Source organism: Microcaecilia unicolor, chromosome 3 (assembly GCF_901765095.1).
Source record: "Microcaecilia unicolor chromosome 3, aMicUni1.1, whole genome shotgun sequence".
In the NCBI taxonomy this organism is placed as follows: domain Eukaryota; kingdom Metazoa; phylum Chordata; class Amphibia; order Gymnophiona; family Siphonopidae; genus Microcaecilia; species Microcaecilia unicolor.
Genome location: NC_044033.1, coordinates 233,489,203 through 233,513,438, shown reverse-complemented (window position 1 = coordinate 233,513,438; position 24,236 = coordinate 233,489,203). Strand labels below are relative to the sequence as shown.

Below are 24,236 nucleotides of genomic sequence, written 5' to 3'. Positions count from 1 at the left end.
GGCTGAGGGGAGACATGATAGAGGTATATAAAATATTGAATGGAGTGGAACAGGTGGATGTGAAGCGTCTGTTCACGCTTTCCAAAAATACTAGGACTAGGGGGCATGCGATGAAACTACAGTGTAGTAAATTTAAAACAAATCGGAGAAAATGTTTCTTCACCCAATGCATAATTAAACTCTGGAATTCGTTGCCGGAGAACGTGGTGAAGGCAGTTAGCTTAACAGAGTTTAAAAAGGGGCTAGACGGTTTCCTAAAGGACAAGACCATAAACCACTACTAAATGGACTTGGGAAAAATCCACAATTCCAGGAATAACATGTATAGAATGTTTACGTTTGGGAAGCTTGCCAGGTGCCCTTGGCCTGGATTGGCCGCTGTCGTGGACAGGATGCTGGGCTCGATTGACCTTTGGTCTTTTCCCAGTGTGGCATTACTTATGTACTTACATGCTGAAATATCAACACTCAACAATTTAATCTGAGAAGAAGAGTGGATTTATTATGGCTGCAGCATTCTGCTATTTGAATATGTTAAACACATTCATGCATATCACTTTTACAATAGCAGGCTGTTAAACAAATCATTGTTGATCTTCTATCTAGAGCATTTCAGGACAGGTGTTGCCATAAAGGCACAATCCTCGTTTTCTTGATGCCTTCAGACCCCCCCCCCCCCCATTTTGTCCAAGTTTGGGTAGGCACTGCTGTCCTTTTGTTATTCTGGCACTGGCCCTCCTCCATTGGAGGGGGACTGCCCCTGGTCTTTGACATCATCCATGTCACTGCTATTGTATAACAAAACCACCTAACGTTAGGCCTCTGTTAAAGCTTGATTTGACACCCTGCTGTGTGCGCTATCACACTATGACCCCACCGCTGCATACCAAGGACAATGACCCTTTGCTTGTTGCGTTCTCCCCACCTACTTTACTCATAGCTGCAGCCAGATCTTTACTTCAGGTACTCACAAAGTCCAGAGATAGACAGCTGTCAACTTCGTAACACTGTTTTTATAGAATGTCATCCAATTTGACTCCCTCGTGCAGCATCTAGCAAGTTATCCTTAGAAGTGACTTGAATACTCTCTGCAACGTCTACAACCCAAGTTATATATCCCACTCTCTCTAAATAAAACTCTTTCTAGGTACAGAGCATAGTTTATTTATTTGTAACATTTGTACCCCGCACTATCCCACTCAATAGCAGGCTCAATGCGGCTTACATAGTAAAACGGGTTAACAAAATGATATAGAATGGTTCAATATGGCTTAACAGGATAACAAATTGATATATAGTTATTATAATAACATGTAGTTATTATAGGGAAAATGTAGGGGAGGGGTAAGAAGAAGGATATAATAGATTGTGTGGAGCTAGCTAAAAAAGTTATCTTGTCTATCCCCCAAGAGCGTTTCTAAATAAAACCGTTTCTAGGTGGCAAGCATACTTAACTTGTCTAACCCTAGGGGGAGTCAGGCAACAGTGTATTGAAGAATATATCTGTATATATTTCTATTGTACGCTGCCCAACTGTCTACTCATTATTTGTTATTTAAAAATGTAATAATTGTGTGATGTCCAAATGTAATAAAATAGGAAAATTGGAGTGTAACAGTTGTTAAATTGTGGACATGAAATTTTAAAATGTGGTACAAAGGTTGCTAATCTGTTCACGCATATTTAGGAGCCATTTAATTAGGAGTAATTTCATGCAGGCTCCATAAGGATTCAGTAGAGGAGAAATAATCTATGATCTGCCTCCATTGCCCCTGGTACAAATAAGTACCTGAATATACTATGTAAACCGCTTTGAATGTAGTTGCAAAAACCATAGAAAGGCGGTATATCAAGACCCATTTCCCTTCCCTTTCCCTGCTCACCAAACCAAGAGTGAGACCAGAGCTAAGCTAGGTTTTCAGTATCCTGTCTGAACTATCCCGATCAAGATTGGTGATGCCCAACTGTGGGCCAGTTCTTAATGGTCTGAACCCTCACATTGTCCATAATCCATATGTCAACGAAATATCATAATGCAGGGTAAAAGTCTTTTTCTGCTGGCTACCATGTGGGCATCCTGGGGTTGTAAGGTTAAGCTTCCTGCTGGCCCCCTTTTTCAACCATTTAATTATATCTGTTGGTTTAAAGCCTGGGGTCCTCCTCGTTTTAACCCTGGGAAAACTGCAGAATGGTTGGTAGAGTATCCCTAGGTCCAATTATACTCAAATCTGTCTGACATGTTGCTCTGTCAGTCGGTAAACCAAACAGCCTAATGGTAGCACCAGCAACTCCAGCACCTTCTTTCTATTTGATGAAACATAGGACCTGGCTAATATTCGCTGGTTGTATGTGAGGACACAAGTGTCACAAGTACGACAGCCTTTTGCAGGTACGAATACAGCAGGTAACATAACCTATGCAATTTCTAACCTGCAAAAATGATCTTGCAGTTGAAATTGTGCAAAACCGAAGGTGTAATTACCTGATGAAATGACAAAGGGTAATAAAGTTTGTAACACTGTTGTCTTTTTCAAATGCTGTAGATTGAGCAGGAACTGTGGTTGGTTTAACATCTGGCCATGTCTCAAAGAACACCCCCCACATTAAATTCTGTTGAGAAGCGTTTGTCAGAGAAATCGTCATAAAGAGCAACAATAAATTAGAAAATAGTGGGAATCTGTTCGCACTGCACAGAATAGGGTAGTATCTAGCAAACCCACACATGAGCAGATGTGCTGGAATTGCCGGAATGGTATTCTGTGCATAATATGCTACGAATCAATAGCAACAATTGCGCACGGGGGCATTTATAGCACCTGCTCAGGTGTACGAACGTGTGTTTTCCATATTATTCCAGTTTACAATGTTAACAGCTCTTTTACCCATGAAAAATGAAATTGACACCTGTGTCTTTTGGGACACATGAACATACCAGATGTAGAGCCTGCTGTCTGGAGGAGAATGCTATAACAACTTTGACATGTAATCCTTCAGTGTATTCCCTAAACTGAACACTGGACAGCCGTTATATGCTAATGAAACTACTGCTGTGCAGATGTAAATACACACAAATTCAATGTGTATTTCTTCAATGAATACATCAAACTGTAAATGGATTTATGCAACTGCCCCGGTGGGGGAACTCTGTCATGTGTCTTTTGGTCCTTACCTGACTTAAAACCTGCTGTGCGGAGGATATTTCTATAACAACTTTTGCCGTATAGTTCTTCAATATACACACTAAACTGAACACTGAAAGCTGTTTAACGCTCATGAGTAACTGCTGTGCTTATGTAAATACACTACTCATTACGTGTGTATTTCTTCAATGAAAATATCAACTGCACCAGTTTATGCAACTACCCTGGTGGGGAACTTTGCCCTGTGCTTTTTGATGGGCCCTCAGAAATGAAAATACCTTCCTGACTTAGAATCTGCTGTCCTGAGGAGAATGCTATAACAACTCTGACATGTAATCCTTCAATGTATACACTAAACAGAACACTAAAAACTGCTGTGCTGATGTAAATACAGTACTCGGATTACATATGTATTTCTTCAGTGAAAACATCAGCAGCACCGGTTTATGCAATTACCCTGGTGGGCACACCAAAATGAAATTACATACCTGACTTGGACCTTGAGGAGAATGAGGACAGCTGTGCTGATGTAACTACAGTACACAAATTAAAATGTGTGTAGTTATGTAACTAGCCTGGTTGGGAACTCTGGCCTGATATAGATTCGTCAACTTCTGTCCTTAAGTTGTTTGGTTCATAACCTAAAGGTAACGGCAACAGACAACTTGATGTGTAGTCCTTAGGTGGGCAATGATAAAAAAGTTAATCACAGCCATGCGATTAATCATACTTAATCATACCATGTATTTTGGGCGCATGCTTTCCCAATTTTTTTTGTTTTGTTTTTTCAAACATCCTTTTGATCAGATGCTCAGCGTGGCTGATTATCCTTCACAGCATGCTATTCAGTTAGGGGTGGGCAATGATTCAAAATGTTAATCAAAATTAATCGTATTAAAAATTTGAATCGTATGATTAGTTTGCATCTCTGGGCTGGATGGTATAGTACTAGAACATTCCCACTACATGGAATTTGTTTTTGTTTGTTTAAATGATTTTTATTCAGGATCAAAGGAACCATACAACAAACTTCCGAACAATAGCACTAAGAAAGTGCAACAGGCAATCACAAAATAGAGCAATACAATACTGGGAAAAATACCATAAAGCATACCACAAGAGAAACCTGCCACCACCCATCCCCCAACCCCATATCCTTCAAAACTTATGCAAGAATGACCTGATGTCTGGACTCTTATGACCTCGGGCCATCTAATGAAAATTAACATGCCCAGGATACCCTAACCCTCCATTCCCGCTCCTCCCTAACCCCCAGGCAGAGGACCTCAAAACAGCCTATGTGAGGCAGAAACCAATTAAAATGTGTTCAGTACCGCGCTTCTTGCCTTGTGTGAAACAATTTGTAAATAGCTGTTCCAAACAGACAGACAAGCTTTCTGTTGTAGAAACTACATGTTAAAAGAATCCCTCTTCTTGATTACAATAGGAAACACAGACCATCACCTAGTTTGTTTAAAATCTGTTTTATTAAAGTAATAACACAAACTAAACTACATTGCAAAATAATCATATAAACCAGCAATAAGATGTACATGACTTGTCATATAACAGTTACCGTTGAATTTGCATTGTTGTCCGATGTTAATACCGTGACTGTTTGCTTGGAATTTATGTTAATAAAAAAGATTTATATATAAATTCTCCAATAATCTAACTTTAATGCCAGGGGAGAGGCTTTGTTTCTTATGGTATCTCACCTTGCACGTGTGATCAGTTTTATTCTTAAACCCACAGTAACAAAAGCATTTTCAAGCATCTCCCAAACACCCATCCCACCCCTTATATTCAGTGACTCCCTGATCACACCACAGTCCTGTACTCCATCAGTTAAGGTTTAACAAATAGCTTTGTGCTGTAGATGAATGAGTAAGCCAAAATGTCTCCCATGTCTCCCACAGACATTTGCCTGGACCACTATCCAGTGAATGCACCCGTTGAACCATATATTTAAGGTTTAACGTTTTTTGTTCAGGATCAATAAAACTTAACAACATACAGCTGAACAACAAATCTAAGCAAACACATCAAGTGGTTACATTACGAGCAAGCATGACAGAACAATAAACAAGAACATATGCCAGCAATAACCCAGGAACTGTCGTGGCATATAATCCTGCCGGTCCAAAAACCAATCGCCCAAATGACGGAGAAGGCACTCCCGATTATACCTTCTAAAATCAGGCAGACCCAACCCACCTGCCCCCCCACCCACCTCCAAGAACCCAACAGAAAAGACAACGGGAGTTTGGATTTTTTACCACCCCAGCAAAAGCGCCCTATGAACTTTAAGCAAATCCTTCTTGAGAATATAAAACGGCCACATTTGCAACATCATGTAAAGCCACTGCGGAAACTCTACCATCCGAAACAGCTGAATTCTACCATATAGCGTAAGGGGCAGTGATAACCAGGCCTTCAGCCACGTCTCTATTGCCTGTAACATATGGGTAATGTTTAGAGAATACAAGTCTGATGTCTGCATAGAGAGCTGCAGGCCCAGGTAAGAAAAAGAGCCATGCCCCAGCAGAGTGGGAAACCTACCCCCCATCGCTCCGGCAAATCCACCGAAGACGCCATTGCGAGTGATTTAGAGTAGTTAAGTTTAAAACCAGCAAAGTCTCCATACTCGAACAGCTCCAATAAAGCAGCTAGAGACCCGAGGGTCTCAGTAAGGTGTACCAGCAAGTCACCTGTAAACGCCGACAAAAGAAAACTCGAGTGGCTCACAGGAACACCAATGATTTCCGGATGTTGAGCTATCTCTCGAACCAGAGGATCCAGAGACAAAACAAAACGGGAAAGCAGGCATCCCTGTCACGTACCTTGAAAAATACAAAACCGCTGAGAGCGCATTCCATTAACCCACAAACAAGCCTGTGGGTCAGTATAAAGAGTCTGAATTGCATCCACAAAGAAACCCTCAATACCATAGTGTCTCAACATCGCAAACAAAAAGGGCCCTATCGAATGCTTTCTCTGCGTCAAAGCTGTCAAGAAGAGATGACAAGCGTCTCTGGGCCACTACCTCCAACGATGCCAAAATAGAATGAATATTTTTAGCTCCCCCCCCCCCCCCCCCCCCCCACTCACTCTTTCACAAACCCCATCTGGGCCGAATCAAACAGGTCTGGAAGTACTTTGGCCAGTTGGTTAGCCAAAATGTTTGTATTTAATTTCACATCCGTGTTAAGGAGAGAAATGGGTCTGTAGGAACCCAGGTCAACTGGATTCCTCCGCAATTTGGACAAAACAATTATCAGCGCTAACTTTAAGGTGCCCGGAAGAACCTGATTTTCCACCGAGTTGAACAGAGCAAGCAATGGGGCCTTGACACGGTCATAAAATTGTTTGTAGAATTCTATTCGATAACCATCAGGGCCAGGAGTTTTATGTAGCGCACTCTACTTTAAAGCTAACATAAGATCCCCTTCTGTAAAAGGCACATTTAAAAGCCTAGGCTGGTGTGAAGAAATTTTAGGGAAATCTAGGTTATTCAAGTATAAATCACTGTCTAAATCATCCACTTCTGGGGCCGCATACAGGGACTCATAAAATTTACTGAAACATTCAGCGATATCAACATCCGAACGTAGCACCCTACCATCGGGATCCTGTAGCCAAAGAATCCAAGACTGACCCTCTTGCTTTCCCACCATATGAGCCAACAAATGCCCAGCCCTATTACCATGACGAAATAATTGATATTTATAATAAAACTGAGATTTAACCGCCCTTTGATGCAGGAGTTCATTCAGTTCTCTCTGGGCTACCAGCAAAGCCACTCTCTGTGCCTTAGGGGGGAAACATCCATATTTGATCTGTGACCCCGGATACATTTTTCTAATCGTAAAATTTCCTTATCTCTGATTTTCTGGGCTCTAGCTCTATAAGAAATAATATCCTCCCCTGTAATACAGCCTTTGCTGTTTCCCAATAAAGAGCAGGCTGGTGTCTATGGACACCATTGTGGAATTCATAGTCATCCCAACGGTCTAATAAAAAAGTTTGAAACTTCTGATCCCCTGCTAACCCCTACCCCAGATTTCCCATCCTACGGAAATCAGATCACTGTGTGGTCTGACACAGCATAAGGACCAATTTCGGCTTTAGGAATTTGAGAAAAAAGGGAGCCAGAAACAAAAAAATTAATTTATGTGAGATTGGGAAGCATGGGCTCTAGAAAGATGCGTATAGTCCCTCTCCAAGGGATGAAGGACTCGCCACACATCCACCAGGTCCAACACATTACAGAGCCGTGGCAAGGCATGGCCCCCTGCAGATCTTTTAGCACCAGAAACCGATCCAGGGAAGGGTCAAACACCAAATTAAAATCTCCCCCCAAAATCAGATTCCCAGCCTTGCAAGGAGACAACAAGGTAATCAAACCCTGATAAAATGATTTGTCAAAAACATTTGGGGCGTAAAAATTGCAGAGCACCAGGGGACGACCCGATATCTGGCAGGTGTAACAACAGTCCGAACCGTGACCCCTGACTCTGAGAATTGCAGAAATGGAGAGTGCATAAGTCATTATTGTCTACGATACACAATGATTAAGAAATATACACAGTGATTAAGCTATATAACTGAAGAGAAGGGAAAATTAGGTTCTTACCATGATAATTTTCTTTCCATTAGTCATAGCAGATAAAGCCATTACGTATGGGTTGTGTCCATTAACCAGCAGGGGGAGATAGAGAACACTCAACTTTTCACAGTGCCTCATGGCCAGCCAGCTCCACTGCCTCTTCAGTATTTGAAGCTTCCAAAGCAGTATGGCAAACCGCAATGGGAATAACATGAACTTTCCTCACAGCGAACGATGGCCCCTTAACAAGGGCATAAACTCAACAAAAGGAGGGAATGAACTCATCCTCCTGGAGGGAATAAACTGGTCCTCAACTTTGTATAAATGGAGGGAATACTTGCATCCTCCTGGAGGGAATAAATTCTTCCTCCTAAAACATGAATTGAAGGGAATGAACTCATCCTCCTATAACTGTATCAAGGATCCTGAAGACTGTTTTCCGACTCCCCAAGGAAGGAATATAACTTCAGGAAACAAGAACAGCACCTAAAATCAGAATCACTGCAATACAGACAATCATACAGGGAGGGCTCATGGCTTCATCTGCTATGACTAAAGGAAAGAAAATTATCATGGTAAGAACCTAATTTTCCCTTTTTTGTCATCAAGCAGATGAAGCCATTACGTATGGGATGTAACCAAGCAATCCCTAAATAGGGTGGGAACAAGCCACACCACGCGCTAGCACCTGTGCTCCAAAACGTGCATCCCTCCTGGAAGCCACATCCAGCCTGTAATGTCGGGCGAAAGAGAGCTTAGAAGCCCATGTTGCAGCACTGCAAGTCTCATGAAGAGATAGTGCTCCAGTTTCCGCCCAGGAAGAGGAAATCGCTCTTGTGGAATGTGCCCTAAAGGCTTCAGGCGGAGCCCGGCCAGACAGCAGATATGCTGAAAAGATAGCTTCTTTGAGCCAACGGGCAATAGTGGCTTTAGTCGCTGAAGACCCTCTGCGAGGACCTGCAAACAGCACAAAAGGATGATCAGAGGTCCTGAAAGAATTTGTAATTCGCAGATACTGCAACAGAGTCCTGTGCACATCCAAAAGGTGCAACTGCCCAAATGAATCTGGAAACTCCTCCTCAACAAAGGAGGGAAGAAAAACAGGCTGGTTTAGGTGAAACGCTGAAACCACCTTAGGCATGAAGGAAGGCACGGTCCGAACCGTGACCCCTGACTGAGAATTGCAGAAAAGGGTCTCTACAGGACAGCGCCTGGAGCTCTGACACCCGTCTCGCCGAGGTAATGGCCACTAAAAAGACGTCCTTTAGTGTCAAATCTTTCTCTGAAGCACACCGAAGCGGTTCAAAGGGAGCCCCCTGAAGGGCCTTCAATATTAACCCCAGGTTCCAAGCTGGACAAGGTGCCCGCACGGGAGGACGGAGCCGAAGCACCCCTCTAAGAAACCGTGCCACATCTGGATGAGCAGCTAAGGACACGCCTTCAACCTTGCCACGCAGGGAGGCCAATGCTGCCACTTGCACCCGCAGGGAATTATAGGCCAAGCCTTTGTGTACACCATCCTGCAAAAAGTCCAGAATTGGCGAGACAGGAGCCCGCAACGGAGAAAGCGCTCTTGAAACACACCAGACTTCAAACTGGCGCCAAATTCTGGCATAAGCCACGGAAGTGGAGCGCTTACGGGCCTGCAGGAGAGTGGAAATTACCTTATTTGAGTAGCCTTTATATCTCAATTGCGCCCTCTCAATCGCCATGCCATAAGACCAAAGCGGCAGGCGTCCTCCATGGCCACCGGACCCTGTGACAACAGGTGCGGAACCAGAGATAACGGAAAGGGAGCCTCCAACAGCATCTGTCGGAGGTCCACATACCAAGGCCTCCTGGGCCAATCCGGGGCGATGAGCACCACTTCTCCTGGATGCAGCCGAATCCACAGGAGCACTCTCCCTATCAAGGGCCACGGAGGGAAGACATACAGCAAGCCCAGGGGCCAGGGTTGAGCCAAGGCATCCAACCCGGCAGAGCCAGGATCCCTCCGTCTGCTGAAGAAGCACGGGACTTTGGCATTGGAACTGGTCGCCATAAGATCCATCACTGGCTTGCCCCATTTGGCACATATCTGCAGGAATACATCGTCTGCTAGTTCCCACTCCGCTGGATCGATCTGATGCCTGCTTAGATAGTCGGCTTGCACGTTGCTCTGACCTGCAATGTGAGCTGCTGACAGGGACTGTAGATGCAGCTCGGCCCAGTGGCAAATTTGTTCGGCCTGCGTGGCTAGAGCTCTGCACTGAGTGCTGCCTTGTCAATTTATGTAGGCCACTGCTGTCGTGTTGTCCGACATCACTCGGACAGCCAATCCTTCCAGGGTCACTTGAAAGGCCAGAAGAGCCAGAAACACCGCTTTCAACTCCAGGCAGTTGATAGACCTCTCCGACTCGTCGGGCGTCCACAGACCCTGGGCATGCTTCCCCTGGCAATGTGCGCCCCAGCCCTTCAGGCTGGCATCTGTCACCACTAGGCACCAATCGGGGAGCGCCAGTGGCATTCCCCGCCGCAACATGCTGTCCGAGAGCCACCACTCCATACTGAGGCGGGCTGCAGGGAGCCAAGAAAGTCTGCACTGATAATCCTGAGATACTGGAGACCATCGTTGAAGTAGAGAATACTGTAGAGGTCTCAGGTGCGCTCTCGCCCATGGCACCACTTCCAAGGTGGCCGTCATCGATCCCAACAGCTGGACAATGTCCCAAGCTCGCGGGCGGGGCATCCTCAGGAGCAGACAGACCTGATTCTGAAGCTTGCACCGCCTTTGCTCGGGAGGAAACACATAGCCCGAGGCTGTGTTGAACCTGGCCCCCAAATATTCTAGAGATTGCGAGGGGGTCAGGTAACATTTGACCATATTGACGACCCAGCCCAGAGATTGAAGGACTGAAACCACTCTGGCTGTAGCTAGATGACTCTCTCTTTTTCTGAGTCTGCTCTGATGAGCCAGTTGTCTAGGTACGGGTGAACCCGGATACACTCTTGCCTGAGAAAGGCAGGTACTACCACCATTACCTTGGAGAAGGTTCGGGGAGCTGTGGCGAGGCCAAAAGGCAAGGCCCGAAACTGGAAATGTTTTCCCAACATCGCAAACCGCAGAAACTTCTGGTGCGGGGGCCAAATTGGTATGTGCAAGTAAGCTTCTTTCAGGTCCAGAGACGTGAGAAACTCTCCTGGCTGTACCGCTGCAATGATGGAGCGCAGGGTTTTCATGTGAAAATGCCGCACTCTTAAGGACTTGTTTAGCTCTTTTAAGTCCAGGATCGGGCGAAAAGACCCGCCTTTTCGTGGCACCACAAAGTAAATGGAGTAGCGGCCTAAACCTTGTTCGGCGGGAGGCACCGGGGTCACAGCCTCTATCCGGCACAGACTTTGCAAAGTCTCCTCTACTGCCGCCCGTTTGGCGGCAGAACTGCATCGGGACTCCACAAACACGTCTCTCACTGGGGCATCGAATTCTATTCGGTATCCGTCTCTGATCAGGTCCAAGACCCACTGACCTGCGGAGATTTTGCCCACTCCCCGAAAAAGAGGGAAAGTCTTCCTCCGATGACAGGAAACGAGGAGGGGGCCAGCGCACCATCATTGAGAGGGTCGCCCCTGAACTCCAGGCCTTGAACCGGCAGCTGCGGAACGTTTGTCCGAGCGAAAGGAGTTTCTCTGCGTTTATTAGGAGGATAAGAAACAGGCAAAGCCAACTCCAAAAGGCTAGGATCCACCGGGGGTGGGGGGGGGGGGACAGGCAGAGGGTCCGAAAATCCCTGTGGAAGAGCTGTTTTAAGCATGTACGCCCTATGCAGCATTAAAACAAAATCAGAGGAGAAAACCGCTCCCAGTCTGCCCGGATCCTGCCCAGGGCTATCAGCTCTATTATTAGCCTCACTCAGAGGACCCCCTCTAAAAGCGCAACGTGACTTTAATTATTTATTTATTTATTTTTAACGCTGTGAGGAAAGCAGAGGCAAAAGAGGTAAATAAAAACACTCCAGAGGCACAGATAAGTGGGAAAGGCAGGGAAAGGCGAACCAATGTGTCTGCATCCACTGAGTGGGAAAGGACAGGGAAAAGCAAGCTAATATGTCCACATCCACGGGGGCATGGGTAAGGCAGGGAAAGGGCTTACCTATGTGCCTTCAAAGTAAAGCTGCTATAGCCTCTAACACCCCGGCTAACAACTGGCAAGCCACCCCCAGGCAGATTTTTGATGGAGCTCGAAGAAGCTGCAGCCAACCTGCTTGGGGAGATAGAGAATACTGAAGAGGCAGTGGAGCTGGCTGGCCATAAGGCACTGTGAAAAGTTGAGTGCTCTCTATCTCCCCCTGCTGGTTGATGGACACAACCCATACGTAATGGCTTCATCTGCTTGATGACAAGGAAACAATATTAAAGAAGGTTTGGATGGCTTCCTAAAGGAAAAGTCCATAGACCATTATTAAAATGGACTTGGGGAAAATCCATTGCTTATTTCTAGGATAAGCAGCATAAAATGTATTCTACTGTTTTGGGATCTTGACAGGTTCTTGTGACCTGGATTGGCTACTGTTGGAAACATGATGCTGGGCTTGATGGACCTTCGGTCTGTCCCAGTATGGCAATACTTATGAAAATCAAGCCAGAGCTGTGAATCTGCCTTAAAGGCACAGATCCTATGGAAACGGCTAGCCAGGAATCTGCATTAAAGGGCAGATTCCTTCAAAAAGGTGGTAAATTAATGCTAATAAAATAAATTTTCCACGGTGAGGACCGGACACCAGTTCTTTCCCCCAGCCACAGGTAAGACTACTCAGAAATCCTCCTCCCTCCCTCCCTCCTCTTCCCGATCACAGCAGGCTTTTTACCTTGGTGTCTTACCTGACGGAAATGGCCCCACCCATTTCCAAGCCTCACTTTGGCTCCAAGGGTATATGGCTTACTGAGTCAGCAGCAAGGCTGGATGTAAGTCCTGACATGTCCCTAATGACTGATTCTTTGCCTTACAGGAAAGCACCTCCTTTCCTTAGGCCATGCTAGGTTTTCTCCCTTCCAGGGTTTCAGTGTCTGTTCCGAGAAAGATATCACTAAGCACTGCTGGGAAGGGTTTAGAACCTGGGGGATCCGCCCTCTGGGCTTGCCCCTCTCCTCCTGCAGGCCTTCCAGGGACGCACAGCTAGCTATCAAGGTAAAATTCCTCTCCCTTCTTATAGTATTTGCAGGGCAATAAGATATGAGAAGACATGTGGAGGAGTGGCCTAGTGGTTAGGGTGGTGGACTTTGGTCCTGAGGAACTGAGTTCGATTCCCAGCACAGGCAGCTCCTTGTGACTCTGGGCAAGTCACTTAACCCTCCTTTGCCTGCCGCATTGAGCCTGCCATGAGTGGGAAAGCGCGGGGTACAAATGTAAAAAAAACAAAAATAAATAAACAGGGAGACCATTAGGGTGTCTCGTACATCACAGTACATGCTCATTGAATTCTGTCCCAAGTTTTGTGTGTCTGCATGCTTTCTGCGCTTGTTTAAACTTTACCACCAGGACAGCCATCTGCCTATAGACCATGTGGTACTTGCAAAAGCCTTTGTTTCTTTATTTACATGTTGCATGTATTCTTTATCCCCTTTTGATTTTCTCCATCAGAAACTAAGATGGCAGAGCCTGGTTCACTTCCTTTGACGGCGCTGGCCTGGACATCAAACCAGAACACATGTTCAAAGGAATATACAGTGGTGAGGAAGGAGTCTCTTATGTATTTTTTTTAAAATTTAGATTTGAATGTATATAATGTCTTTTCAGTAGTAGTTCAAGGTGAAATAATGTCTTTTCAGTAGTAGTAGTTCAAGGTGAAGTAAATTCAGATATGGAAGTATTTTCTTGTTCTGGGAGGACTTGCAAACTAAGGGGCATATTTACTGAAGCTCATTAAGCCCTTAATGCGTGCTAACAGGGGTACTGCATAAGATTGTTAAGGTGTTCAGTGGTAATACACCTGCTAGCACATGCATTAGGCAATTTTTCTGGGAGAAGACATGTCATAGGAATTGAAATGTTATTCTGTTAGTGTGTTCTAGGTAGCCCATGTTAATTGGATAACAGCCGAATTAATGCTGGATCACTTTGATGCAGATGATCAGAAGCTCTGCACTGTTCCAAACAGTGCTCTAAACTTAACACTGGAACAGTGCAGGGCATTAACGCCCCTATGATCAGAGCTAATAGCATGCAAATTTAGGCTCGCTATTAGCTCTGATCATAGGGGTACTTCTGCAGGAGGGTTGAGCTTGGGTATTCTCCCAAGGCACAATTCTCCCACAGAAGTTGTTTGACAGGTCCGGGGTGTGGGGAAAAAAAAAAATCCTGGGCCTGTCAAACAGCAGAAGAGTTTTGACAGGTCTGGAATTTTCTCCTAGATCTGTGAAACCTAAGCCTGCCCCCCCCCCCCCCCCCCCGAACAATGAAGACCTGGTGCACTGGGTGTGGCTTAACTTCTATATAAGGGTTAAGCCTTGCCCATCGCATCCTCGGATGCACCAGGCAAGGTGCCACCATTTCTAGGAGGCTCCTGCAGAACAGGGGGAGGGAGTGCTAGTTCCTCCTTTCTCCAAGTTTGAGGTAGGCCATGAGGGGGGGATGTGCAGGTGCGGATGGCTAGTGGTCCCACTGGACCACCAGGGTCTAAAGTGTTTTTTTGGGGGGGGACTTAGGTTTGACAGGTCCCGGCAAAAATCCGGGACCTGTCAAATCTCTTCTGTTGGTCTTGCCCATTCCTCCAAATCCTAATGTCAGTTCCGAGCTGACGTAGGGCTTTCTCCGAGGACAAGCAGGCTGCTTGTTCTAACTGATGGGTGACGTCCACGGCAGCCCTTCCAATCGGAAACTTCACTAGCAAAGGCCTTTGCTAGTCCTCGAGCGCCCATGCGCACTGCGCATGCGCGGCCGTCTTCCTGCCCAAACCGGCTCGTGTTCGTCAGTCTTCTTTTGTCCGCGCTCGGTACGGTTGTGTTTGCGCCGTTCATGCCCCTTAAGTTGACCCTCGCGCATCTTTTGACTTTCGCTTCTAAAAAAAAAAAAGGGATTTCGGTGAAGGGCCTTTCGGTCTTTTTCCCCTTCCCGTATTTCCAGTTTTTTGCCCCGTTAAGTTTTCTTTCGTTTTTGGGGTAGGCCCTTTTGAGGCCTTGGGTCGAGTTTTTTCTCCCTCTCTTTTTGGTGCCTTACCGCAATTACGAGTTTTGATTTCGCCGGCGTGATTTTTCCGCCCATGTCATCGAAGTCTCCCAGCGGCTTCAAGAAGTGCGCCCAGGTAATCTCGCTCACTGATAGGCACGCGTCGTGTCTTCAGTGTCTGGGGGCTGGGCACCGCCCGCAGGCCTGTAGTCTTTGCGCCCTTTTACAAAAAAGGACTCAGGTAGCGAGATTGGCCCAGTGGAACGTGTTGTTCTCGGGCTCTTCGTCGGCATCGGCACCGGGAGTATCGAGTGCATCGACGTCGACAGCGTCAAGACCTCCGCCCTCGGTCGCGACCGTATCGATTGCATCGAGGCATCGACCCTCTGCATTGTCGGGGCCGAGACATCGGAAGGCTGCGTCGGTGTCGGTGGTACCGGGACCTCCACTAGTGCTGATGTCGGACGGTGGTGCTTCGACTGGAGTGCAGGTGAAGGCTGTCCATTCCCCTGCTGGTGGCGGTGAGCCTTCGGGTGGGTCTCCCCCTACCCCGAGGGCTCCTACCGTACAGCCCCCCCGAGACCGACCTTCTTCGGCCTCGAGGAAGCGACGGCTGGATTCAACGTCCTCCTCGTCGGTACCGGGAAGCTCCGGTGACATGCTTCATTTGAAAAAGTCAAAGAAGCATCGACACCGGTCTCCTTCCCGCGTCGGTACCGAGAGCTCTGGGTTGCCGAGGGAGTCGGCACCCAGTAGGCATCGGCACCGGGAGGACCGCTCACCCTCTGTTCAGGAGGAGTCGATGCGCTCCACCTTGGACAGCCCAGAACAGCCTCCACGCCCGGAACAGACTCTGACTTCGACACCTGCATCGGCTTCCATGTCTTTCTCCACAGCCGCCCTGCACGAGAGTCTCCGGGCCGTTCTCCCAGAGATCCTGGGAGAGCTGTTGCGCCCTTCCCCTCCGGTACTGGGGGTGCTTGCGCCACCGGTACCGTCAAGTGAGGCGCTGGCTGGCCCCTTGCCCGGGGTGAGGTCTCCGACATTGGTGCCGCTTGCAGTACCGACTGCAGTCGCCTCCCAGGAAGGCTCCCCGACGACGTCGGTGGAGGGAGCTTCGCCTGTGCGGGCGAGGGAGTCTACCTCTCGACGCTCACACTGTGGCCGTGTTTCCATGGAGTCGAGCCGGGCACGGCTTCAGACACAGGTTCATGAACTTGTGTCTGATACCGCTGGTGAGGCCTCGTGGGAGGTGGAGGAGGACATCAGATATTTCTCTGACGAGGAGTCTGATGGCCTTCCTTCTGATCCCACTCCCTCCCCTGAAAGGCAGCTTTCTCCTCCCGAGAGTCTGTCTTTTGCGGCCTTTGTCCGGGAGATGTCTACGGCCATCCCCTTCCCGGTGGTTGTGGAGGACGAGCCCAGGGCTGAAATGTTTGAGCTCCTGGACTATCCTTCTCCACCTAAGGAAGCGTCCACAGTACCCATGCATCATGTCCTAAAAAAGACATTGCTGGCGAACTGGACCAAGCCTCTAAGTAGTCCCCACGTTCCCAAGAAGATCGAGTCCCAGTACCGGATCCATGGGGACCCAGAGCTGATGCGCACTCAGTTGCCTCACGACTCTGGAGTTGTGGATTTGGCCCTAAAGAAGGCTAAGAGTTCTAGGGAGCATGCTTCGGCGCCCCCGGGCAAGGACTCTAGAACCTTAGACTCCTTTGGGAGGAAGGCCTACCATTCCTCTATGCTCGTGGTCAAAATTCAGTCTTACCAGCTCTACACGAGCATACACATGCGGAACAATGTGCGGCAGTTGGCGGGCTTGGTGGACAAGCTCCTTCCTGAGCAAGCCAAGCCATTTCAGGAGGTGGTCAGGCAGCTGAAGGCGTGCAGAAAATTCCTGGCCAGAGGGGTGTATGATACCTTTGATGTTGTGTCCAGGGCCACTGCTCAAGGTGTGGTGATGCTCAGACTCTCATGGCTGCGTGCCTCTGACCTGGAGAATAGGATCCAGCAGCGGATTGCGGACTCGCCTTGCCGTGCGGACAATATTTTTGGAGAGAAGGTCGAACAGGTGGTAGAGCAGCTCCACCAGCGGGATACCGCTTTCGACAAGTTCTCCCGCCGGCAGCCTTCAGCTTCTACCTCCACAGGTAGACGTTTTTTGGGGGGAAGGAAGACTGTTCCCTACTCTTCTGGTAAGCGTAGGTACAATCCTCCTTCTCGACAGCCTGCGGCCCAGGCTAAGCCCCAGCGCGCTCGCTCTCGTCAGCAGCGTGCGCCTCAGCAAGGCCCCTCGGCTCCCCAGCAAAACAAGGGGCGAGCTTTTGACTGGCTCCAGCAGAGCATAGCCAACATCAACGTGTCAGTGCCGGGCGATCTGCCGGTCGGGGGGAGGTTAAAAGTTTTTCACCAAAGGTGGCCTCTCATAACCTCCGATCAGTGGGTTCTTCAAATAGTCCGGCAAGGATACACCCTCAGTTTGGCCTCCAAGCCTCCAAATTGCCCACCGGGAGCTCAGTCTTACAGCTTCCAGCACAAGCAGGTACTTGCAGAGGAACTCTCTGCCCTTCTCAGCACCAATGCAGTCGAGCCCGTGCCATCCGGGCAAGAAGGGCTAGGATTCTATTCCAGGTACTTCCTTGTGGAAAAGAAAACAGGGGGGATGTGTCCCATCCTAAACCTAAGGGCCCTGAACAAATATCTGGTAAAGGAAAAGTTCAGGATGCTTTCCCTGGGCACCCTTCTTCCCATGATTCAGGAAAACGACTGGCTATGCTCTCTGGACTTGAAGGACGCCTACACGCACATCCCGATACTGCCAGCTCACAGACAGTATCTGCGATTTCAGCTGGGCACACGTCACTTCCAGTACTGTGTGCTACCCTTTGGGCTCGCCTCTGCGCCCAGAGTGTTCACGAAGTGCCTGGCTGTAGTAGCAGCGGCGCTTCGCAGACTGGGAGTGCATGTGTTTCCTTATCTCGACGATTGGCTGGTGAAGAACACATCCGAGGCAGGAGCTCTACAGTCCATGCAGATGACTATTCGCCTCCTGGAGCTACTGGGGTTTGTGATAAATTATCCAAAGTCCCACCTTCTCCCAGTGCAGAGACTAGAATTCATAGGAGCTCTGCTGGATTCTCGGACGGCTCGTGCCTATCTCCCAGAGACGAGAGCCAACAACTTGTTGTCCCTCGTCTCGCGGGTGCGAGCATCCCAGCAGATCACAGCTCGGCAGATGTTGAGATTGCTGGGCCACATGGCCTCCACAGTTCATGTGACTCCCATGGCCCGCCTTCACATGCGATCTGCTCAATGGACCCCAGCTTCCCAGTGGTTTCAGGCTGCTGGGGATCTAGAAGACGTGATCCATCTGTCCACGAGTTTTCTCAAATCCCTGTATTGGTGGATGATTTGGTCCAATTTGACTCTGGGACATCCTTTCCAAATTCCTCAGCCACAAAAAGTGCTGACTACGGATGCGTCTCCCCTGGGGTGGGGAGCTCATGTCGGTGGGCTTCACACCCAGGGAAGCTGGTCCCTCCAGGAACGCGATCTGCAAATCAATCTCCTGGAGTTATGAGTGGTCTGGAACGCTCTGAAGGCTTTCAGAGATCGGCTGTCCCACCAAATTATCCAAATTCAGACAGACAACCAGGTTGCCATGTATTACATCAACAAGCAGGGGGGCACCGGATCTCGCCCCCTGTATGAGGAAGCCGTCAGCATGTGGCTCTGGGCTCGCCGTCACGGCATGGTGCTCCAAGCCACTTATCTGGCAGGCGTAAACAACAGTCTGGCCGACAGATTGAGCAGGATTATGCAACCTCACGAGTGGTCGCTCAATTCCTGTTTAGTGCGACAGATCTTCCAGGTGTGGGGCACCCCCTTGGTAGATCTCTTTGCATCTCGAGCCAACCACAAAGTCCCTTAGTTCTGTTCCAGGCTTCAGACCCACGGCAGACTGGCATCGGATGCCTTCCTCCTGGACTGGGGGGAAGGTCTGCTGTATGCTTATCCTCCCATACCTCTGGTCAGGAAGACTTTGTTGAAACTCAAGCAGGATTGAGGCACCATGATTCTGATCGCTCCTTTTTGGCCGCGTCAGATCTGGTTCCCTCTTCTTCTGGAGTTATCCTCCGAAGAACCGTGGAGATTGGAGTGTTTTCCGACCCTCATCACACAGGACGAAGGGGCGCTTCTGCATCCCAACCTCTAGTCTCTGGCTCTCACGGCCTGGATGTTGAGAGCGTAGACTTTGCCTCTTTGGGTCTGTCAGAGGGTGTCTCCCGCGTCTTGCTTGCTTCCAGGAAAGATTCCACTAAGAGGAGTTACTTCTTTCTATGGAGGAGGTTTGCCGTCTGGTGTGACAGCAAGGCCCTAGATCCTCGCTCTTGTCCTACACAGACCCTGCTTGAATACCTTCTGCACTTGTCTGAGTCTGGTCTCAAGACCAACTCTGTAAGGGTTCACCTTAGTGCAATCAGTGCATACCATTACCGTGTGGAAGGTAAGCCGATCTCAGGACAGCCTTTAGTTGTTCACTTCATGAGAGGTTTGCTTTTGTCAAAGCCCCCTGTCAAACCTCCTACAGTGTCATGGGATCTCAATGTCGTTCTCTCCCAGCTGATGAAACCTCCCTTTGAGCCACTGAACTCCTGCCATCTGAAGTACTTGACCTGGAAGGTCATTTTCTTGGTGGCAGTTACTTCAGCTCGTAGAGTCAGTGAGCTTCAGGCCCTGGTAGCCCAGGCCCCTTACACCAAATTTCATCATAACAGAGTAGTCCTCCGCACTCACCCTAAGTTCTTGCCAAAGGTTGTGTCGGAGTTCCATCTGAACCAGTCAATTGTCTTGCCAACATTCTTTCCCCGTCCTCATTCCTGCCCTGCTGAACGTCAGCTGCACATATTGGACTGCAAGAGAGCATTGGCCTTCTATCTGGAGCGGACACAGCCCAACAGACAGTCCGTCCAGTTGTTTGTTTCTTTTGATCCCAACAGGAGGGGAGTGGCTGTGGGGAAACGCACCATATCCAAATGGCTAGCAGATTGCATTTCCTTCACTTACGCCCAGGCTGGGCTGGCTCTTGAGGGTCATGTCACGGCTCATAATGTTAGAGCCATGGCAGCGTCGGTAGCCCACTTGAAGTCAGCCACTATTGAAGAGATTTGCAAAGCTGCGACGTGGTCATCTGTCCACACATTCACATCTCATTACTGCCTGCAGCAGGATACCCGACGCGACAGTCGGTTCAGGCAGTCAGTGCTTCAGAATCTGTTCGGGGTTTAGAATCCAACTCCACCCCCCTAGGCCCATGTTTATTCTGTTCCAGGCTACACTCTCAGTTAGTTGGATAAGTTGTTAGGTCAATCTCAGTTATGTCCTCGCCGTTGCGAGGCCCAATTGACCATGTTTGTTGTTTTGAGTGAGCCTGGGGGCTAGGGATACCCCATCAGTGAGAACAAGCAGCCTGCTTGTCCTCGGAGAAAGCGAATGCTACATACCTGTAGAAGGTATTCTCCGAGGACAGCAGGCTGATTGTTCTCACAAACCCGCCCGCCTCCCCTTTGGAGTTGTGTCTTCCCTTGTCTTTGTCTTGCTACATATGGGACTGACGAACACGAGCCGGTTCGGGCGGGAAGACGGCCGCGCATGCGCGGTGCGCATGGGCGTGCGAGGATTAGCAAAGGCCTTTGCTAGTGAAGTTTCCAATTGGATGGGCTGCCGTGGACGTCACCCATCAGTGAGAACAATCAGCCTGCTGTCCTCGGAGAATACCTTCTACAGGTATGTAGCATTCGCTTTCACCAGGAGCAGCACCCTTGTTTGACATGCTACCTGCTGAACATAAGGGAGGAATGCAGGAGACCTTCGTTGTATGTATTTGCATGCAATTAGCGGTCAGATGCGGAAGTCTTGTGAGGCCACTGCTTGAAGTCTCTGCAGTCATTTTAAACAAGTGGCGGCAGCGAGATGATCAGCGGCAGTGGACAAGAAAGAGTGGGGTTCTTTCTTGCCGAGAAGCAAGCACCCAACAGGGTGATGAGGTATGTGTGGAGAGGGCACCGAGGGCTCGAGGGGAGGTGGATGCAGTCATGTATGTGGATAGGAGAGAGGGGGCTGTAAAAAGTGAGGAGGAAAAATATTTGGTAAGGGCAAGGAGATTGAGAACAGGAAACGATACAAGGCTGTCTAGCCCAATGGGTTAAAGCCAGTAGGTGGAGATTGCTGCCAGACTGGTTCACCAAAAACAATAGCAAATGTTAGTGAAAGCATCTATAAAAAGCCAAAAGCTGTTCCAGTTGGATAGGCAGTGCCTTAAAAGGTGGAGGACAAAAGAGTAGTATTTATTTATTTACTTGACAGGTTTTTTTTGTACAATACATTTTTATTAATGAATATGAAAAAGAATAATCAGAATAAATTTGTCCATCTTCAATGCAAGACAGCAAAACACCAAAGAAATATTCAATGGACCTAGCAAACAACACATTTTAACATAATATCCCTCCCTGCCCTTCAAAGATCTTGTACTAATTGATCCAGGTGAGACCACTTGTCTGCCAAGGGATCAAACCTACCCACCCGGCGATCTGTTAATTTTTGTAATTCTCCCATCAATTTTAACTTCAGGCTCCAACTAAATGGTGTAAGGCCATTATCCTTTTTCCAATGGGCAGCTATTACAGACTTTGCTGCAGCAAAACAAAGGTGTTTAAGCCTATGCTGCCATTTCTAAGCTCCTCAATTGCCCAGCCCAAGCAAGCACCACTGTGGATCACATGGGCACTGAATACCTAAAGCTGTAGACATGCGCTTTGTAATAGTCTGCCAAAACCCCCGCACTAACTGACAAGTCCACCAAATATGAAAAAATGAACCCACTTCTTTGCCACATCTCCAACATATATCTGTGGTTCCAGGAAACATAGCTTTAATGTTGTCCGGTGTATAATACCACCTACTCAGAACTTTAAATGCATTTTCTTTTATCAATACACAGATGGAAGATTTCTTTACCTCCATACGTACTGCCTTCCAGTCATTCACACTTAATTCACATCCCAAATCCTTCTCCCAAACCCTCATATAAGGATGTTTAATAAACTCAGACCCTCTAAAGAATCTGTAGATGAGAGAGATTGTCCCCTTTATTTTCCCCAAGGACCCCCACAAGTTTTCGAAGTGTTCAGTTTAATCTGGGTCCTTTCTTAACCACCCCTGACTGCACGTATAATGCTTTAATTGTGAATATGGAAAGACATCAGAAGGGAGCAACCCATGAGTCTCTTGCAGCTTCTCAAACAAGCACACTTCCCCCACGTCGGTTGATATTGTGTATCTGGATTTTCAGAAGGCGTTTGACAAAGTACCTCATGAAAGACTCCAGAGGAAATTGGAGAGTCATGGGATAGGAGGTAGTGTTCTATTGTGGATTAAAAACTGGTTAAAAGATAGAAAACAGAGTAGGGTTAAATGGTCAGTATTCTCAATGGAGAAGGGTAGGTAGTGGGATTCCCCAGGGGTCTGTGCTGGGAGCACTGCTTTTTAACATATTTATAAATGACCTAGAGATGGGAGTAACTAGTGAAGTAATTAAATTTGCTGATGACACAAAGTTATTCAAAGTCGTTAAATCGCGGGAGGATTGTGAAAAATTACAAGAGGACCTTACGAGACTGGGATACTGGGCGTCTAAATGGCAGATGACGTTTAATGTGAGCAAGTGCAAAGTGATGCATGTGGGAAAGAGGAACCCGAATTATAGCTACGTCATGCAAGGTTCCACATTAGGAGTCGCAGACTAAGAAAGGAATCTAGGTGTCGTCATTGATGATACGTTGAAACCTTCTGCTCAGTGTGCTGCAGCCGCTAAGAAAGCAAATAGAATGTTAGGTATTATTAGGAAAGGAATGGAAAACAAAAATGAGGATGTTATAATGCCTTTGTATTGCTCCATGGTGGACTTTACCTCGAATATTGTGTTCATTTCTGGTCGCCGCATCTCAAAAAAGATATAGTGGAATTAGAAAAGGTACAGAGAAGGGCGACGAAAATGGTAAAGGGGATGGGAGGACTCCCTATGAGTAAAGGCTAAAGCGGCTAGGGCTCTTCAGCTTGGAGAAAAGGTGGCTGAGGGGAGATATGGTAGAGGTCTATAAAATAACGAGTGGAGTTGAACGGGTAGATGTGAAGCGGCTGTTTACGCTTTCCAAAAATACTAGGACTAGGGGGCATGCGATGAAGCTACAATGTAGTAAATTTAAAACAAATTGGAGAAATTGTTTCTTCACTCAATGTGTAATTAAACTCTGGAATTCGTTGCCAGAGAATGTGGTAAAGGCGGTTAGCTTAGCGGAGTTTAAAAAAAGGTTTGGACAGCATCCTAAAGGAAAAGTCCATAGACCATTATTAAATGAACTTGGGGAAAATCCACTATTTCTGGGATAATCAGTATAGAATGTTATGTACTTTTTTGGGATCTTGCCAGGTATTTGTGACCTGGATTGGCCACTGTTGGAAACAGGATGCTGGGCTTGATGGACCTTTGGTCTTTCCCAGTATGGCAATACTTATGTAAGCCACGTCGAAGGTGTTATAGGCACCCCTGTCCAAGAATGAGTCCCAGGGAAGCTAACCTTTCTAAAGAACAGAATGACTTATCAAATCGAATGCTGCACTCAATTCTAATGAAATTAACAGGGTGAAATGACCATGGTCAAGAATGGCACGCAGATCATAGAGCTGTCATAACAGTAGAGTTCTAAAGTCAGCTGTATACCAGGGTTTGTGGGAGGGCCTAATGATCCTAGTACACGTAGGAATATAAGAAGAAACAAACAAATGTAGAGAAGAATGAGCAGACTGTGCAGAAATGGTGCAAGTGACAAAATCCTGAGGAAAAAAAAATGAGCTAATGGGAGGAAGGACCGATGGATCCACTATGGAAAAGTTGGGAGTGACTCAAACACTGTCTGAAAATCCAAATACCCAAGCTTCATTCCAGAAATTATTCAAGCCTCACTCTGATGATCCAGCATTCTAGCCTCATTCCAGAGACTATCCAAGCAGCAGTCCGATGTTCCAGTATTCTAGTATCTCTGGTGACCTTGCTGTGTTCTTCAGTGCATTCCAAGCCTCATGCCAGGACACTAGAGGTTGTGAGTCATTAGTGAGGGCCTTTATAAAGGAACCATGGGACTTTCATGCCTTGTCTTTGCAACAAGGTTCCTTGCCTAGTTGTGCATGCCTGATATTTTAAATCTGTTTGGATTTTACCGTTCCTTAACTTCAGTTACAGTCCCTGCCCTAAGGTGTACTTATTTATGGTGCATGCCAATAA

At 47.5% G+C, this 24,236-nt stretch overlaps 1 protein-coding gene across 1 annotated transcript in view; it reads left to right on the top strand.

The window, feature by feature from the left end:
* MVB12A (multivesicular body subunit 12A) overlaps positions 1-24,236 on the top strand; it is a 97,292-nt gene that overhangs the window by 1,504 nt on the left and 71,552 nt on the right. Inside the window, exon 2 of the mRNA XM_030197567.1 lies at positions 13,367-13,455. Within this exon, the coding sequence (XP_030053427.1) occupies positions 13,375-13,455 (81 nt within the window). The 5' untranslated portion in view covers positions 13,367-13,374. The remainder of the gene's footprint in view (positions 1-13,366; positions 13,456-24,236) is intronic.